General features: G+C 41.2%; 1 protein-coding gene across 2 annotated transcripts in view; it reads left to right on the forward strand.

The window, feature by feature from the left end:
• EML6 (EMAP like 6) overlaps positions 1-18,130 on the forward strand; it is a gene marked incomplete at both ends in the record, with an annotated part of 86,405 nt that overhangs the window by 33,420 nt on the left and 34,855 nt on the right. For both annotated transcript variants that reach the window (XM_082302609.1, XM_082302610.1), the window contains 11 exons: positions 869-1,054; positions 2,904-3,039; positions 5,072-5,273; positions 9,211-9,348; positions 10,537-10,793; positions 11,837-12,049; positions 12,707-12,874; positions 13,782-13,888; positions 15,732-15,850; positions 16,593-16,779; positions 17,489-17,594. In XM_082302609.1, coding sequence (XP_082158735.1) covers positions 869-1,054; positions 2,904-3,039; positions 5,072-5,273; positions 9,211-9,348; positions 10,537-10,793; positions 11,837-12,049; positions 12,707-12,874; positions 13,782-13,888; positions 15,732-15,850; positions 16,593-16,779; positions 17,489-17,594 — 1,819 coding nt within the window. The remainder of the gene's footprint in view (positions 1-868; positions 1,055-2,903; positions 3,040-5,071; positions 5,274-9,210; positions 9,349-10,536; positions 10,794-11,836; positions 12,050-12,706; positions 12,875-13,781; positions 13,889-15,731; positions 15,851-16,592; positions 16,780-17,488; positions 17,595-18,130) is intronic.

The following is an 18,130-nucleotide window of genomic DNA, read 5'->3' on the forward strand; positions in this document are numbered from 1 at the left end:
TTGCTATCTCTCATTGATAGTCTCTTTATTCTGCCTTCCCCAGAAGGTCTGGTCCTTGAGGGACAACTGAGTACACAAACTGTCCTCTCTGCTTGTTTATTTAAATCAAAAAAAGCTCTCTTATTCAGAAACAAACATCTGATATTTCTAGCTCTCCTCCAAAGACAACCTTCTGAGACAAACTGTTTTCTTCACTTTTTTCCTCCTCCCCAGTCAGTCTTAGATTCCTCTTTGCAGAATGTTAATGACTTCTGTGTGGCAGCTGAGCAAGTCCCCATTCCACCCTTGGGAACCTGTTACTCTGGGAGTCAGGGAGCTGTCTCATGTACGAGTGTTTGCAGTCCCCGTGGAACAGATGGTTTCTCTGTAACTGTGACTATATTTGAGGGACAGAACTCTTTCAGTGCACTGGGGAAGGGCAGAAATGTCTGCTCCAGCACACAGGTGGTGTAAGATAAAGCATTTTATCGCTTCAGTGCTGTAGCTGTGTTTTGCAGAAAAGAAAAATGGGATTTTCTTGGGTTTAAAAACATGCACTTGTCTGGACAGCATTTCCCAGCAAAACCTGATGAAGGACAGTGAGAGAATGAGAAGAGGCAGTGTGGCTATAGTGAGGCAGCATTGAACCTCACCCTCTTAAGCAGTTTGATCATTTGGTTTGGGTTTAGATGTACTACATTTGCCTGGATATTTCCTTGGTAAATGGGCAGGCTTTGGAGTGGTGGGTGTTCTGATAGCACCAAAGGAATCACTTCAGTGCCTGCCCAGGCACTGCTCTGTCAGGATGTGTGTCTGAGATCTGCACATTAATGTGAAAAACCAGAAATTCTGCAGAAACTTCTCTTGATCTGCCATTTACATTTCACAGTTTTGGACATTGTGTGGAAATGCCCTGACAGCAAAGAGAGGAATATTTGGTAAAACAGGAGATCTCCAAACAATCCTGTGTTTAGCCTGCGCTAAAGAAGACATCACCTACTCCGGGGCTTTAAATGGAGACATCTATGTTTGGAAAGGGCTCAACTTGGTCCGCACAATTCAAGGAGCACACAGTGTAAGTGGTGCTTTCATGTCTGTTTGATAAGGAACTGTTCATTGAATTGAAAAACTTCCTGAAGGCTTAGCTACAAAGATTTCCTTCCATTTCGGGTTAGAAGGATGTCTGAGGCTATTCAGCAATTAAGAACTTAGATGCAATGTTGTATGTGTTGCCAACAGATGCTGAGCTGATAGTGCCAGAACTGTTGATATTTATAGCCTCCATCTAACCAAATAAACCAAATGTCAGATGAAGTCTCTAAATCTAAAGTTTCACAGATTGAGTAGCTTCGGTTATTATCGGTTTACTTAAAAATAATTGGGAAGCAGATTATCTGGGCTTAAATAGAATTTTACTATTATTATAGAATTACTAAAATTCCCAACACTGGAGTCTGACTCTTCAGAAGAGCTTCAGTGTGGAGCAAACCTGTTGAATCTGTGAGTTTGCATTCCAGCCATACTCCAAGACAGTTTACTCCAATTGCTTTCGTAACACACACCCACAAACCACCACCCCCAGTCTGGAGCTCTCATAATTACAGAGTGAAAGGGGGATGTACAGGGTTGTGTTAGATTACTAACCACTCCAATGTAATTAATTTGCCTCTGTTGTTGCTACAATAAAGACACAGTAGGACTTCCTTGTCTTACTTCAGATGTATTTGAGAACTGCTCCTATTTGGAATATGACTATGCGTAATGGCATCCCAGTGCGGGGTTTTTGGAAAAAAAAGGAAGCAAGACAATTTTCTTAAGCAGAGTGATACGACTTCTAACACTTGTCACTATAGTTTTGTTCTAGGAAGAGCACTGCAAAAATAGCATGTTTTTTCTGACCTCCCCAGACTGGTTATGGTGACAGTTCATTAGGATTCAAAGGAGATCTAAGTGTTTAGCAGAGTTCTGGTTATTTGTAGAAGTAGCCCCTAATTTATGAAAGCAAAGAGAGTGGAGTCAGTGACACATCTTACCTGAGGAACTACTGTGAAACTGCAGCTGCAATAACACAGGAATGCCTTTGGCAAGCAATAACGCCCTGCAGTATATTAGCAGAAATTTATTTAGATTCATTAGAATAATTAAATACAGTCACTCTGTATACAATGTGATAAATTATGGAGTTTGCCATGGCTGATATGCAATCTCTTGCCCAATTTCTAATCTCTGTGTAATTAATAATTAGAAATATTAATCTATTAAGACATTGCACAAGGCCACTTTGGAAATGGAGGTCTTCTCTCCATTGTATTTATCTCCATGCAGTTCAACCTATCTCTTAACCAAGGTTTTCCTGATAAAATACTGACTCAGCAGGCATTCCTTGAGCTATTCCAAGGTGGTTCAGCACAGTCACTAATCATGAGGCATTTTCAAAACAAAGGAGAAACTCAAACTGTAATAAAACCTTGTTTTCAACAAAGAGAATGAATTGACACTCTTTCAGTTCCTGTCAGATTCCAAACGATGTCTGAGCTGAATTCATGAAAGAATGTCTCAGTCACCTCTGCTCCTGTAAGAATATTTGTATTGCTTGTTTGCTTGGTTTTGTTTATCCCGGGTAACTCTTTATTTTAAGTGCTCCATTAGTTATTCAATTGTCCTTGTCATAATATTAACAAACCCAAATTTGAAGTTCTGCAGATAGGCTGTATCACTGCTATTTGCACAAAGGTTTTTACATAAACCACTCAAGTGGAGCACTTGAAATAAAAGCTGTGTTTGCTGGTTTGCTTTCTGGATGGGCAACACTTTTGTGCCCAGCAGTTTCTGGCCTTTAACAAGAGTCTGTTTGAAAACGTTTGCTTTGTGTGTTTAAATTTGTTGTGAAGACCTTTAAAACTTGGGATGCTGTTGGTTGACAGGCTGGAATTTTTAGTATGTATGCTTGTGAGGAAGGCTTTGCCACTGGAGGGAGAGATGGCTGCATTCGGTTGTGGGACACCGAGTTCAAACCAATTACTAAAATTGATCTCAGGGAGACTGAACAAGGATACAAAGGTAATGAGCTGTTCCTTTAATGGTTTTTCACACATCTGGATAATGGATTGTGACAGTATTTAATGTGAAGTATAAATGTCTCTGTATACTGCTGATTTTTTTACTTAATGACTGTACTTATTTTTGGATCTGTGTTCCCTTCCCTCTCTGACAATTCTGTAACCTGTGGAGTGTTCCTTGATTCATGGTATAAACACAGGGATCCAATCACTGCTCCCCACCATGCACATGCAAGAAGATAAGTGAGAACTAATTAAACACCTTAAGATGGGAGAATGAAGTTAGCCAGACCTTAATTAATTAATTACTTGCAATTCATTTAACTAATTGAGATTTCTGGAACCCGATACTCCCAGGTGCTGACCATCTGAACACTCCACTCATGCATTTGGAATGGTAGCACTTGGCAGATTTGTTAGAGAGAATGTTATTAAATTGGTGATAATTACATTTGTTGAATCTAATCCTGCTTCCTGTGAGCTCAGTCATCACTTTATTTTATAATTTGAAGCACTTACAATCTCACAGATCACAATGCATGCGTTATCAAGGGTGTAGTGTTCCCTCATGGAATTTAGCCCTCAAAAAGTTGTCCAAGACATCCAAGCAGCAGTCCCTGTGCTCTGCACTCCTGGCGTTACGTAGGTTTTGCAGCTTGAATCATAATGAATTCATTAACATGAATTTCTAGAAAACAGTAGCAGCAAATAACCAAAAAGCAAAGATCTGGGCAAGTGAAAACTGCCTTGGAGGCTAATCCCAACCTCTGGAAGTGGGGTTTCGTTTTCAGTTGTCAGTGGCACTGATTAATATAAGCACATCTGTAGCCTCGAGCAGTGGTGGAGCCTTAATGCTTACCTGGGACCTTCTGTCCCTGCTTTCCAGTTCTTTTTCCAAAGCATGCAAAGTCACTGGCTGTCAAACAAACCCTGAGAAATCTTTCTTTGTGTGCAGTATGTTCACAGAGAACATTGCCTTTCCCACGTCCAAAGATGTGCTTTGTAATCCAAAATGTAACAATGCCCATCTTCCACTGAATTCCAATTGGAATTCCATTCCTTGTGTGGTCATAGGTGTCTATCAAGAAGAAGATGGCAGTCAGAACTTCAGTATGAATTTAGCTAAGTCATAACATAGCATTATAAAAATTAAAAGCTGCTGGAACTGGACAAGAAAATAAATGAAGATTAATTTAACCTTCTCAGGTGATGAGAATATTTTATTTATGTGACCAGTAGTTCATTGCATTATGTATTTGATTCCAAAAAAAAAAGAAAATGATGGTGTGGATGACCTTGACTACATGACAAATGGATTTTTTTATTCATTCACATCTCACAGCATCTAGACCCAATATCCAAACTTTTTTTGCATGAACTGGAAGAGAAAATACAAATCCTGCAAGCAGCTGACCAGAGAGTGCTACCAAATTGCTCAGACTGCTGAGAGAGTGTTTTTAAGCTCATGATCAGTAAAACTCCAGCTCCAAAGCTAGGCTCAGATTTGTGGAATAAGATCAAGCTCTCTAAAAGTTACGCAAAGCAAAAGTCTGTTGGTTTGGCTTTTGGGAGGAGGGATGCCTTTTCTTTTTTTATTTTTTGTTTCAATAATCCATTTTGATTGAAGTGGGTAAGGGTGATAACGTGGGCACAAACCATTAAAATTCACCATTAAAATTTTATTTGAATGTGCAAGAAAGTAAAGTACTGAAAAATGGAATGAACCAGCTTTGGTCACAGCAACCCCTTGGCTGATAAAAAATGTAGATCTTTAAATCCTGTGAAATGGAGCTGGTTTTTAAATTCCCAAGGTGTGCAGGAAGCATGTTTTCTCAGGATTGGGCTTTCTCTTTGTGTGTCAAATGGGCAAAATCTGACAGAACTGCTTTGAGCTTCGAATCAGCTGGGATGTTCTGTGTGACCCCGGTGCCAAACATGCCAGCTGGGAATGACCTCTGGAATTCTCAGCAGTGCTGGCTGTGCCATCCCCTGGCACGGCTGGCGCTAAGGGCAGCTCCCGGTGTGCCCCCCAGGCCTGTCCATCCGCAGCGTGTGCTGGAAAGCCGACAGACTGCTGGCGGGGACACAGGACAGCGAGATCTTCGAGGTGCTTGTGAGGGAGAGGGACAAGCCCATGCTGATCATGCAGGGCCACTGTGAGGGGGAGCTCTGGGCCCTGGCCGTGCATCCCAAGAAGCCTTTGGCAGTCACGGGCAGCGACGATCGATCCGTGCGGTAAGGCTGCATCTGGTTTGGTGATTTTATCACTTCACGTGCCCATTAATTTGTAATGGATTGACTTGCTGGCTTTACGTTAAGACTCTGTTAAGACAACATTTTTCCCCTGTGTTTTTCTTAGCAGCTTTGCTTTTTCTCTTCAGTTTTCATATTTGGGTGCCACACATCGTGTAAAAGTAATCAGAATTTATGTTCAAAATGTGCTGGATTTATGTGTTCTGCTTGAAGTACTGATTTATTCCTGTTGTGTAAAAGTGACCTAAATAGAGAGTGGCCACCTTGTACTTCTCTTTTGGTAAAACAAGCAACAAGCCTAAATACCTTCATCCAGTGTTTTACTCAGAAGGTGTCTGCCTCAGCCTTGAGTGTTTAGGAAATCTGATCTAAAACCAATTCAGTTAAAATGCCAGAAAATGGGATTAATGAAATGCACCTGTGTCACCAGGGGCAGCAGAGGGGCAGACACTGATCACTTCTCTCTGTGACCGGTGACAAGACCCAAGGGAACGGCTGCAGCTGAGTCAGGGGAGGTTTGGGATGGGTATCAGGGAAAGGTTCTTCCCCCAGAGGGTGGTCAGGCACTGAACAGGCTTCCCAGGGAATGGTCACAGCCCCAAGGCTGCCAGAGCTCCAGCAGAGAGCCTGGACAACGCTCCCAGGGATGCACAGGGTGGGATTGTCGGGGTGTCTGTGCAGGGCCACGAGCTGGACTCGAACCTGATGGGTCCCTTCCAACTCAGGATATTCTGTGATTCTATGTTTAGTTGTAGCACTTGTGCCTTGAGGCTTTGTAGCAGAGATTTTAAATTTTGTCCACATATTTGTGGACATTGTCACAAAGTGAAGGGTGTTCCTTTTTCTTGTCCCTATGAAAATTTGGCAAATTGATAAGCCTCTGGGGGAAAAAAGGCATTTTATTGTGCTTTGTGAGACTTGACTGTAGAGTTTGGAGGTCCAGCTCACACTCTCCCTGAGTCCACAACCACAGAGCTGCTGTGTGTTCTCACCTAAGCACGAACTCTGCCCAGTGGAACTTATTATTTACCTGTGATTAAAGAGATGGAGATTTTCCTGAGTGCCAAAGCTACTGGAGACGTTTTGGGGAGACCTGGCTTTGTTTTGGCAGTCTCCCATGTCCTACCTTCAGTGGTGGTTCCACCCTTGCAGCACAGCACAGGCCCGGGTTGGTTGTCCCCTGATGGCCTGCTCGGTGGTTTCTCCTCACTCTGCTATCCTGATTTCTAACTCCTCCATCAGTTTTTTTCCAAACCCATTTCACTGCTTTTTGTCTTCTACAGATGATTTGATTGCATATTTATAAATCAACCCCAGGCAGTTACCAAAGAGATTTACAGTTTTTAGGGACTACTAGACAATCTATTTTGGAAACATAGATGTGGATTTTACCCTTTGGCCCTATTTCAATGGGAAAAATCCATCTCCTACCGTACACCCATCTTCTGATTAATGCTCCTTCAGATTGCACATTATGATTCACCTCTGCCTTGAGGCTTGCTGCTCAGCTGGAATTTCTTTTTTCCCTTTCAATCTTTTCACTTGTGCTGGTTTCCTATCCATACTATCCCTCATCTGTTTCTAACCCCAATTAAAATCTGCGTGTGAAACCAACAGAACTGCCAGTTGTTCTCTACAGTCCTGTTTTCTCCCTGCTTCCTGCAGGAGGATTTTTTATTTCAGTTTATGCAGTGCATGAATGGTCTCTTCTGCTGGGGTTTGCCTGTCCAGTGTTACAGACAGGCACAAGTGTCCTGTCAGGATGCAGGTTAGCTCTGGAGGAAGGGCTGCAAAGCTGGGATTAGCATTGCACTGCCCTCAAGCCAATAAACCCCACTAAGATGGGATTTCTTGTCTTGGGCTTATCTCTCGGTGAGCAGAGTAATTCAGCTCCTGGAGCTGGGGAGGGTGCTGCTGACTCAGAGCCTGATGCAGTTCGTGCCCCTCCAGGAAGCACGGCAGGATCTGTGTGCTCATCAAGCCTTGATTAGTTCTGCTCTTATCATTCTTATCACTGTTGGAGCAGTTATGATATCCCTGATGCCTTTGGACATGCCATCTCTCAAGTGTGCAGGGATTTTACTGCCCTACATCGCACATCTTTGAGCTGTTTGGGCACTAGAAGAGTGGGGGATTTGAATCCTAGTGGATTTTTTAATAGATTATGGCTTCATGTGAGGAATTCCAGTGAAATGTATAAATACTTCCTTTAAGATAAAAAAGTACGCAAAAGGATTTTCCTACAATTTTTCTGTAACACTGAAATTGCATCAACAGGGATGTTTCTGTATTGCCCTTCACGGGTAATTTTTCTTACTATTTGATTATCACACTATTTTGCAAAGAGTGAGTATATAATATAAATCTAAATTGGTTTAGAAATAAAAGTATTTAGTGAGTCAGATGATATTCTTGTGTCTGCGATGTCTAAATGAGAAGAGGAGTTACTGTATTTTTCCCTAGCCCAGCTGAGAGAAGGCTCTACCCAAATATAGGTTTCTTACATTTTACATTTCCAAAGCAAAGCATCTCAGCTAGGAAAACTGCCTGCTCCCTGTCTCTTACCACAGGAACCGGGAGAAATTATCATTCTCTGAGGGCACAGGGAATTATTTATTACATTTACTAAACAGACTGTCATGTATTGCAATTAGGCTTCTAGAGTATGGGACAAACTGATTTATGTGGAAGTAATATTTTGGAGCAACAATTGTATCCTGGTGTTTCCTCCAAAATCTTTTCAAAGCCTTCCTGGTTCATTCCTTTTTGTATTGATCTCACAGCTTCTGTCTCGTGAGGCTGCAAGATTCTTGATCCTGCTTCTGGTTTGTCATCGAAACCAAATCTGTTTGTTTTCCACCTTCTTTTCAAGCTCCATCCAAGTTGTGTTTATGCTGTTTGTTCTAGTGCCAACAACGTAACTTTTTCTCCTTTGGAGCCTCCTGTGCTCCCAGTGCCTCCAAGCTTCCTGTGCAGAGCAGAGCTCAGTAGCACCCACACTCTTGGTGCCCGTGTCTTCAGTGGAAACGGGAATTGTTACTGTTCCAAAGTTTGTGCTACAACTCTCAGTAGTAGCTCCCATCCGGCCTGAGCGTTCCTTCCTGTCCAGCTTTGCTCTACAACTTGGTCCAGTGTCACGTTACAGTTCCTGCACAAATTGTTCTTTTGTCCAGTTTGGCACATAATCTCACCTGCTGATTCGTAATTCTCATATTTTACCGAAGATTTTACCAATATATTGCATTTATGACTGTCCTCAAAATAAAAATAGCTGTGTATTGTTGGCTTAAATTCTCTATGATGAGAGAGGTGTTTTATGCATTTTCCCCATTCTTTTAACTGTTCTTTAAATTTCTGGGTTTTGCAGGCTACTGAGATCTGACTAACCAGCCTATAGTGATCTGGGAAGCTCCCTCCATTCCTTCAGAAAAATATAGGGCCATTATTTGCCTTTATCTTAGGACATAATTTACTGGTTGATTCTTTTTAACTGCACTGCTGTAAATGAGGGAATCAATATGCAGTTTTGTCTCCTAGCTCGTTCAGAGTTAGGACAAGAAGATCTTCCCTGTGGTTGGAATGTTCATATTCCCTGAGTGTTGCTTTCAGTGAAAATTTAACTCAGAGCTGCCTTGACCCTTCCTGTCTGCAGAAGCTGCACTTTTTCTTATTCATTTTGGGGAATTCTATCAGATAAGTCTGGAAATGGCACCAAGTGATGGTGTAATTGAGCTTCACTCTGTTTTCTTCTCCCACATTACGTGTTCAGGTTAAAAGAGACTCAGTCCTTTACACAATATTAATGCAAGGGGTGTGTGCAATTGATTTTACTGAGTTAGACCTTTGGGGTTCCTCTTGACACCCAAATCCTGGGCAGTCAGGAAGAGCCCCCTCCTGCTCTCCCTTCCCTTTGGGGCAGGCTGTGGAGCCTTGCTGACCATGCCTTGATCGCTCGCTGTAATATGGAAGAGGCCGTGCGGAGCGTGTCCTTCAGTCCTGATGGATCCCAGCTGGCACTTGGGATGAAGGATGGCTCCTTCATTGTCCTCAGAGTAAGGTAAGATGGTATTTTATCAGAAAAAAGAAATAATAATTGCAGATGCATCCATATCACTTCTAAGAGGTGGTAGTTCGGCAACAAGGAGAAAATCTATGCTTTATTTAATTTCAAAATGTTAGCTCTTAGTAATAATATTGATAAAACTTAAGGTTTTCAAGTTTGGCTCTTTTCCTGTAGTCTGAAATTATACAGGTATTTAGCGAGAAGAAATGTGCATAACAGAGAGAGCATAGTTTTGAGAGGGATCTCCTTGACTGCATGATTCATTTCCTGTCATACACATACCAGGCAAAATAATTGGTGATCAAAACACATTTTTAAGTACTTTCAGGGTATACCTGAATTCTCCTTTTTCTGTTAGAGGAAAGCTTTTTTTTGCACAGCTGCCTCTTAGGCATTTTCTGTCTGGAATGCTGTTATGGAGGGCGCACAAAAGCAGGTAAAACGTGAAATTTGCCAATGAGTGAAATAGGCAGATCCCCAGGGTGATTTCAAAACACAAAACATGTTTTAATTGATACCTGGAAGAGTTTACCCCCCTCTTGGCCATTACTCCATATGTTTGCCAAGCATATACTTAAAATACTTGGAACTCCTAGCTGATAGGAGGGAAAAGCCTGGGAAAACCCCTGTAATGCTCTGCTTCAATGACTTTAACAAAACTTAAGTGAGCTGTTCATATTAATTTAAAAGTCTTCCCAATGATTACTATTTTTCTAAAGAAGTTAATCTTCTTTGTCTCCCAGTAATCTTGTCCTGCTAATTTGTCTGATGCCTCCTAGAAATCTCTGTCTTGGGTTAGGAATGCTTCTCCTTTCAGGACTTTGCTTTTAAAAGTACTGTGTGTCAGGATTTAAAAGATACACCTACAAAATGTACCTAAATAAATTTGGGTTGGATGATACTAGCAGTACTTCATTAGAGCAAGTGGAGAGTATGAAGAGCATTGTGGACAGACAGTGTGGTTTCTATTTGTTGCTTTAGAAGATGCTTAGAACCAATGAAAGCAATAGGAAGTTATCCACAAAAAAAGAAGGAAGCAATGGGAAGTTATCCACAAAAAAAAAGGGGTTTTAAAGTGAAATCTGATTTTTATTGTACACATTATTCAGCGCATTTGTCGTCTTATCTGTGGATTCAAGTTCCTGGGTTCCCAGTTGCCATTCTCACCTCTGGCTCCTGCAGGGACATGACTGAGGTGGTTCACATCAAGGACCGCAAGGAGGTGATCCATGAGATGAAGTTTTCCCCGGATGGCTCCTACCTGGCCGTGGGCTCCAACGACGGGCCTGTGGACATCTACGCCGTCGCCCAGCGATACAAAAAAATCGGGGAATGCAACAAATCCTCCAGTTTCATCACTCACATTGACTGGTCTGTGGACAGCAAGTTCCTGCAGACCAACGATGGTGCTGGAGAGAGGCTCTTCTACAAGATGCCCTGTGAGTTTACAAGGGGCTCGTGTTATGAGCGATTAAATGTTGGTTTTGGTTTGAAGAAAACACCACAAATAAGATATAAATATTACAGCTGCAAGTGGAGTTTTCTGGCTGGAACTTAGAGAAATACCCACTGCTTGTTTTCAAATCAGTACTCACTGAATAGCCTCAGCTTTAAGGAAAAGCTGTCTCTGCTGTGTAAATCATACATTTTTTTCATAGCAGCTTTTCCAGGTTGACTCACTCTCAGGTAACCACCAAAGCCCCTTTGACCCTGTTGTGCTTCCTTCAAATGTAAATGATTCCTGTTAGTGATCAGAATGTTTTTTAAAATGTAACTAAAAATAGGAGAACTGTTTGGGTCAGCTCAAATTGCTGAGGTTCTCAGTGTTAAAGCTTGTTAGTAGAAACAGCACTGATAACTAATTGACTTACTCTCACTTTTACTTGAGAATGCTTTAAAATATTTAGAGGAAACTGTTGCAGAAGAGAGCTTTAGAAAGAAAATTTTGAGTTCTTTTGAGCTAGTTTGGCAGCCTTCAATCAACTCTAAAACAGCCCTGTAAGTAAAAAGTACCACAGAATGGCTGACTGACCAAGTACTCACATTTCAGGGACATAAGACAATGTGGACAAAAAACTCCTAGTAGCACATGAGCATGATTTAGAAATTTGTATTATTAACCCAGTACTTGAAAGTGTTCTAGGAACTCATGCTATTTGCAGTACTTTCTACTGAAGGCATTTCTTTGGTAGAAGTGATTTGGAATTACGAAGCTTTTCCACTTTTGTATGTTTAATTCTAATTAGCATGCTAATTCTCATTAGTATTCTAATTATTTCGAATGCAGCTGCATTAGAACTCCTCAGATGTGTGATGTCCTCAAACACCACAAATGAGAGATTATAGTAATTTAAAGAAGATTGTGACTCTTCTTAATTGAGGTTAAAAATTAATCACAACTAGAATACAGATAAATATGATGAAAAGAAACAGTTTCTTAAAAGCAAATTATGAAATTGGTTATTCACCTGCACATTTTCAGCTGGGAAGCATCTAACGAGCAAAGATGAGATCAAAGGAATTCACTGGGCCTCGTGGACTTGTGTGATAGGATCTGAAGTGAGTGGAATTTGGCCAAAATACACAAACATTACAGATGTCAACTCTGTGGATGGGAATTACAACAGCTCCGTGCTGGTGACTGGCGATGACTTCGGGCTGGTGAAATTATTCAGGTTTCCATGCCTAAAGAAAGGTAAGATGGAATTTTGTATGGCTGAAAAATGCAATATTTATCTCAACACTGTGTCAGTGTGTTTTCTAATGGTGGCTTTTCATTTTGGTGTATAATTCAAATTAGTGTGCACAATTCCTGTGAGTATTAATGGATATAGAGACCAGACTTTAACCCTCTCTGTGTAGTTGTTTTCAGAAGTGTAGAGCATGTGTGGCTGCTTCCTCAGGATTTGAACTCTACCTAGCATAAAGCCAGCAATCCAAATCAAACAACCTTTTGCCCTTCTATGAGCTTCAGTGTTTAATTTGATATCACATCTCAGTGTATTTTCAAAATTGGTGTTCTTAGGAAATATGTAATGCATGGGTCGAGTTCACACTGGCACTCATGGCCAGAAAGGTGAAAATTAAACCTTGTGTGTGTCTGGTACTCCCTGCCAAGAGAAGTATCTTCTGACAACTGAAGATACTGTCCATATTTTTTTATGCCACTTATCCTTATATTAGAATTACTTTTGTATTAGAATATCAAATGAGGCATTTGAGTATTTTTTGGTTTTCAGATTTCACAAGTGTGTGTTTCTGTTAGGAGCCTAACTTCATTAGTTACATTAGTTACAAGGTTTTGGTTTTTTTTTGCCCCCTTACATACCAGCAGTTCTCTTCTTGTTTTCAGGAGCTAAATTCAGGAAATATGTTGGCCACTCAGCCCATGTCACCAATGTGCGCTGGTCCCATGATTTCCAGTGGGTTTTGAGCACAGGAGGTGCTGATCACTCTGTTTTTCAGTGGAGATTTGTTCCAGAAGGGATAACCAATGGCATCCTGGAAGCCTCTCTGCAAGGTAAACATCGTCTCTGCTCTAGTATTTATTAAATTAAATCAACAGAGAATGCAGCACTGCTGGAAGAGCTTTCATTGAATTAACAGGAAAAAAAATTATAGTTCTTTGGAATTGCATATGTTCAACATTTTGGGGACATTGGAGTTCTCGAAGACAAGCCTTGGTTTGGGGCACATTAAAAGCTGCTGCAGCCTGCAATATTTGTGTTTGGGAATACATGAGCAGCGTTCTTCTAAGTGTCTGGAAGAAGAAATTTCGAGGGACTGGATAGTTAAATTTTCAACCTTAGCCATCTAACTTGCATTCAGAAGTCACACTACACGCGTTTAATTGTTTAGTTTTATTTTTCAATGCAATCTCACATATCTCACAACAAATATCTCATATTTATGCAATAGCTGTGCTTCGGATATTCTTCTTGTTCTATTTGTGATCCTTACAATATCCTAACACAGCCATATGCACTGTGTCATGGTGGTTGCTAAAATCTAGATTCCCTGCAGCAAAAGGGCAAAACTTCACTCTGTACACACACAATTTGGTAAAATATCTACAGCAAATATTTTAAGCACAAAAAGTGATCAGTGGAAGCTTTCATTTGCCATTTCTGTGTGTCTGCACTCCAGAGCCTGTTAAGAAAGCAGAATTCTCTGATGCTGGGACTGTACCAGTAACTGTTCAGTGATTTTGCTTCTCTCTGCCACCCTCCTGCCCCGGGCAGGGAAACAGGAGAGACAGAAATGAAGTCTGACACATTCAGTCAGCCCCCGTGACTTTTACAAGCTGCTTGAGCTTTGAAACTTCTTGAATAGTGCTTTGCCCATAGTCCAAATGATATGAAAACGTCACTAACTATTTTCTTGCAATTTCATGTGTTCCAATATATTGATTTTTTTTTTTAAAGCAGAGGGTGGTGTTGATTCCTACAGCGAGGAATCGGATTCAGATTTATCCGATGTGCCAGAGTTAGATTCTGACATTGAGCAGGAAGCTCAAATCAACTATGACCGCCAGGTGAGTGTGAAATAACACACACTGCCAATTACCTGGCAAGTTCCCATCACTATTCAGCAAAGAGAAGAAGTTTACTGCTGACTCATAGACTGCTCTCAGTTACTTTGGTGGTATTCAGCTGATTATGCAACCAATATACATAAACCCTTGAGCTGGAGATGAGAATTTGAAAGAGTTCGGAGAAAATAATTTAAAAGTGGTTTTTTGGGGAGTTGGAACTAGGTGATCTTTAAGGTCCCTTCCAACCCATACCACTCTGTGATCTTGATTCTATTTACAAGTCACTTGAACCTGATTCCAGGGGTGTTGTCATTATAAATTGAGTATTGCCTGGCCCCTTTCCAATGACCTGTAGCTGCAATGGGGAAAGGTCAGAAATTCCTTAGAGCAGGACTGGGGTCTTGTACTAAGGGGGAAAATCACAGAATAAGTTGGTTCATGTTTATTTAAGAGATTTAATGGCTGACATGGGGCTGCTTTCTGGAATGTGGGAAGTTCACCTCTAACATTCCAGGCTTTAGCCAAAGGCATCCTTTATCTTTTCACCTCACTTTCCAGACAGCAATGAATTGCATAGGTCCTTCTGCCAACAGCTTCTTTCACCTGTTTATTACAGAGATCAGTCGTGATTGGCAAATGAAACAGAGATTTTGTCAAATTCTCTCCCTCCCCTCTCTTTTACTCCGAGTTTCACCAGAATGCTGGTCCCATGCTCCTCCTCCCCTCCTCCTCCTCCTGATTTTCCATCTGTATTCAAATCAGTCATCATCATCCTCCTCCACGCTGCCTGTGTGTCAAAAAGGACGTCTGGGTTTAAAAATTACAAGTGACAATATCGTTGTAGGCAGTTAAACAGCAGTATTCCAGGCAGGTTAATGCATGGAAAACCAGAAGCAACTTTAAATAGCATCTCATATAGGAAGTGTGAGACGGCCCCAAGCAAGAGCTGCACTTGGCATTTTGTTAAAGGAAATAATTGACAAAGGCACAGGGAAATAAAACCATTAACCTTATTTTGAGGATTGGGGTTCTTTTTTTTTTTTTTTTTCCTTTTTAATGTTATGTCTGAAGCAGCAGAGAAGATTCTACATTTTGAGATGCATTGGACCATGATGCCCCAGTATTCTGTTTCACTGCGTTTGTTTCTTTCTTTTCCTTTCTTCCAAAAATCCAGTGTTGCATCTTGGAAGTCAGGTAGACTTCTGTGGGAGTGGCAATTTCATTGTCCATTTGTCCAAGAGATGTAGGCACAGAAAACAAATGCTAAAGCTACATTTCAGCATAGTAACGGATTTTGTTTGGGGCCACAGCTCTGAGGATGCTTCAAACACCTTTAGTGGCTCCACAGTTTTAACATGCCTAAAATGTTTAAATGGAAAGTATTTTGTGTATTTATAGAGCTGTAATTGTACTTTGGGATGCTGGGCATGTTGGCAGATTACTGAAGTGGTTTTGATTCCTGTGTATGTCACCATAATCCCTAGGCAGAATCAGCTCTTCATGCTCAGCTTTGAGCATGAACACTGAAGCACAACACCTAGAAACTTCCAGTCAACATTTACATTCCTTTTCACTAAGCGACACTGGAATCTTCTAGAAAAAACAGACCCTGCTGCTGCTATTCCAGATTGCTGTTCTGGGCCACTCAGGTCAGGGAATTCATTGTCCAGAAAACATTTATTATCATCTAAAGGCTGGGAACAACAGTGCCTGACTCTGCATTGGAACCACTGAACATCACATTAGCATATATTAAATTTCATGCTTAAAGTCACTTTCACTCACATATACGAGTATTTAGAAAACCAGAGACATGCAGTTAACTTTAACACTTCTTCTGTAGGTTTACAAAGAAGACCTACCTCAGCTGAAACAGCAAAGTAAAGAGAAAAACCATTCTGTGCCCTTCCTTAAGAGAGAGCGAGCGCCCGAGGACAGCTTGAAGTTGCAGTTTATACATGGGTAGAGTAATATCAGATAAGATTTGCTTTTTCTGACTGATTAATGTTGCTGGGCTGTTCTAACAATTCATATCAGAGCATAGGCAAAGGAGTTTTTGGTGCTTACCCACAACTGATTTGTTGTTATTACTGTGGTAATTCTTAGAACATCAGATGTAGCTTTTCTATTTTCAGTTGTATTTCAGGCTGGGTGGAGCTCTGAGCAACCAGGTCCAGTGGAAGATGTCTCTGCCTGTTGCAGGGGGTGGAACTGGATGCTCCATAAGGTCCCTTCCAGCCCAGATCATTCCATGATTCTCTTTGTTAAGGAACAAGGGAAGCTTATAGCACTGATAAATAATACACCAGTGTTGAATTTTATGAAATTACATTTTGTACTTGTTGCTCACTACCCCTGATGTTTCCTGGAGCAAAGATTCTCTGTTAATTGCTTGTGACAGTTGTGATTTGTTAAAATGCCTGGTAGATTTATGCTCCAATCCAATTCCCTGTGAAGCCTACCTGGACACAGTTTTATGTAAATGATTCAGCCTTTTTGTGAAATCAGTGCTGATTTAGGAATTGAGTGCAAAGTAACCCTTGAGATGATTCCTGAATTCCTGCTCTTGGTGGGAGCAGTCTCTGATACTTCTGAGCTCAAGCTGTCACCAAAGGACTCCTTTCCTCTAATGCCCAAATGATGTGTAACACAGATTTCCTGAGCAGTTCTGGGGCAGCCACGAGGTGTCTGGTGTTTGCTGCAGGTACAGGGGCTATGACTGCAGGAACAACCTGTTCTACACGCAGGCAGGAGAGGTGGTTTATCACATCGCCGCCGTGGCCGTCGTCTACAACCGGCAGCAGCACTCACAGCGGCTCTACCTCGGCCACGACGACGACATCCTCAGCCTCAGCATCCACCCTGTCAAGGACTATGTGGCTACTGGGCAGGTGGGGAGTTCAAAGGGATAGCAATCATATTTACGTATAAAATTAGGGAAAACGCCGTTCTCTTCAATTTTTTCCTTTACTCTTAAATGTAATTTAAGTAATGTAAATTTAATTTACACTTAAATGTAGCGTTTCCTCCTAAATCCAGGCAAGCTGAGTGTTGTTTCCTATTTTCCTGCCAAAACTGTTGGAGGTGATGATGAAACCGTTCCTATATAGCATAAACACTGCCAGTCTTGTGCTGTGGCCTTCAAAAATCTTACATTCGCTTTGAACCCCTGCTGTGAAATGCAGGAGCTGTATTTTATCTACTTTCTAGAAAGTTATGGGCTTCCATTACGCAGTTGCAGTATTTTTGTACTGTAGGAGCTTTCAACAGCCTTGCTCAGATAAAAGCTGTTGGGCTCTTTCTGATATTTGGTACTGAGTATGATGTCTTCGGTGTGTACATACACATTCAGACATCAGGATAAATGATACCATGAATATTCTGCTGAACAGTGATCGTTTTAGAGACTATCCACTGATATTTCTCTGAAAGAGAAAATAAATCTTGAAAAAGATAAAAAGAAAATAAATCTTGAAAAAGATAAAAACATGACAAAGTAGTTACCTCTGTAGTGTTCTAAAGACATGATGCTGCTAATTACTGTTATTGGTGTGCTTCGAACTTCTGTGGGCAGAGATCCCAATTAACCTTCTGATTCAGGTTGGAAGAGATGCTGCTATCCATGTTTGGGACACCCAGACCCTGAAATGTTTGTCATTGCTCAAAGGCCAGCACCAGAGAGGAGTGTGTGCACTGGATTTTTCAGGTCAGCCACAGCCTATGTTTATCTAAATGATTAATTAAAAGGCAGTCCTTGTGATGAAATTTTAATTCAAAAAGGTGTAAGATTACAGCTAGTACCAGTTTTACGTGGAAGGCTGCTGACTGTTGGGATAAAAATAGTGTGTGTAGTAAAGTCAGTCATGGGCCTTTGGTCACTCAGTCAATGATTGATTTTGGTGGTGTCTGATAGATAATACCAAGTGTGCAGCTGGAATTCTGGTCACTGTCTACATGGTGGTGTGAGAATTTTAAAGCAGGCAGGATGGTGACTCAAAGCATATAAATGAATTGGAAATGTCACCTCTGGGCTCATCCAGTGCTTCACATTTGCTAACAATTGCCACATTTTTCAGTGAGTTTACAGAAGAAGTAAATATGACAAACAGTTGTCTGCTGTGTTTCCCACTTGTCTTTCCAAGGTGGCTGCCCTAAGCTGTCTCAGTTTTTAAGGGATAATTCCTGTGTGCAACACTGAAGAATATCATCCATGTGGTGGGGACTTAAATACTTCTACATCTT

Source organism: Coloeus monedula, assembly GCF_965178545.1.
Source record: "Coloeus monedula genome assembly, chromosome: 2".
NCBI classification, from domain to species: Eukaryota; Metazoa; Chordata; class Aves; order Passeriformes; family Corvidae; genus Coloeus; species Coloeus monedula.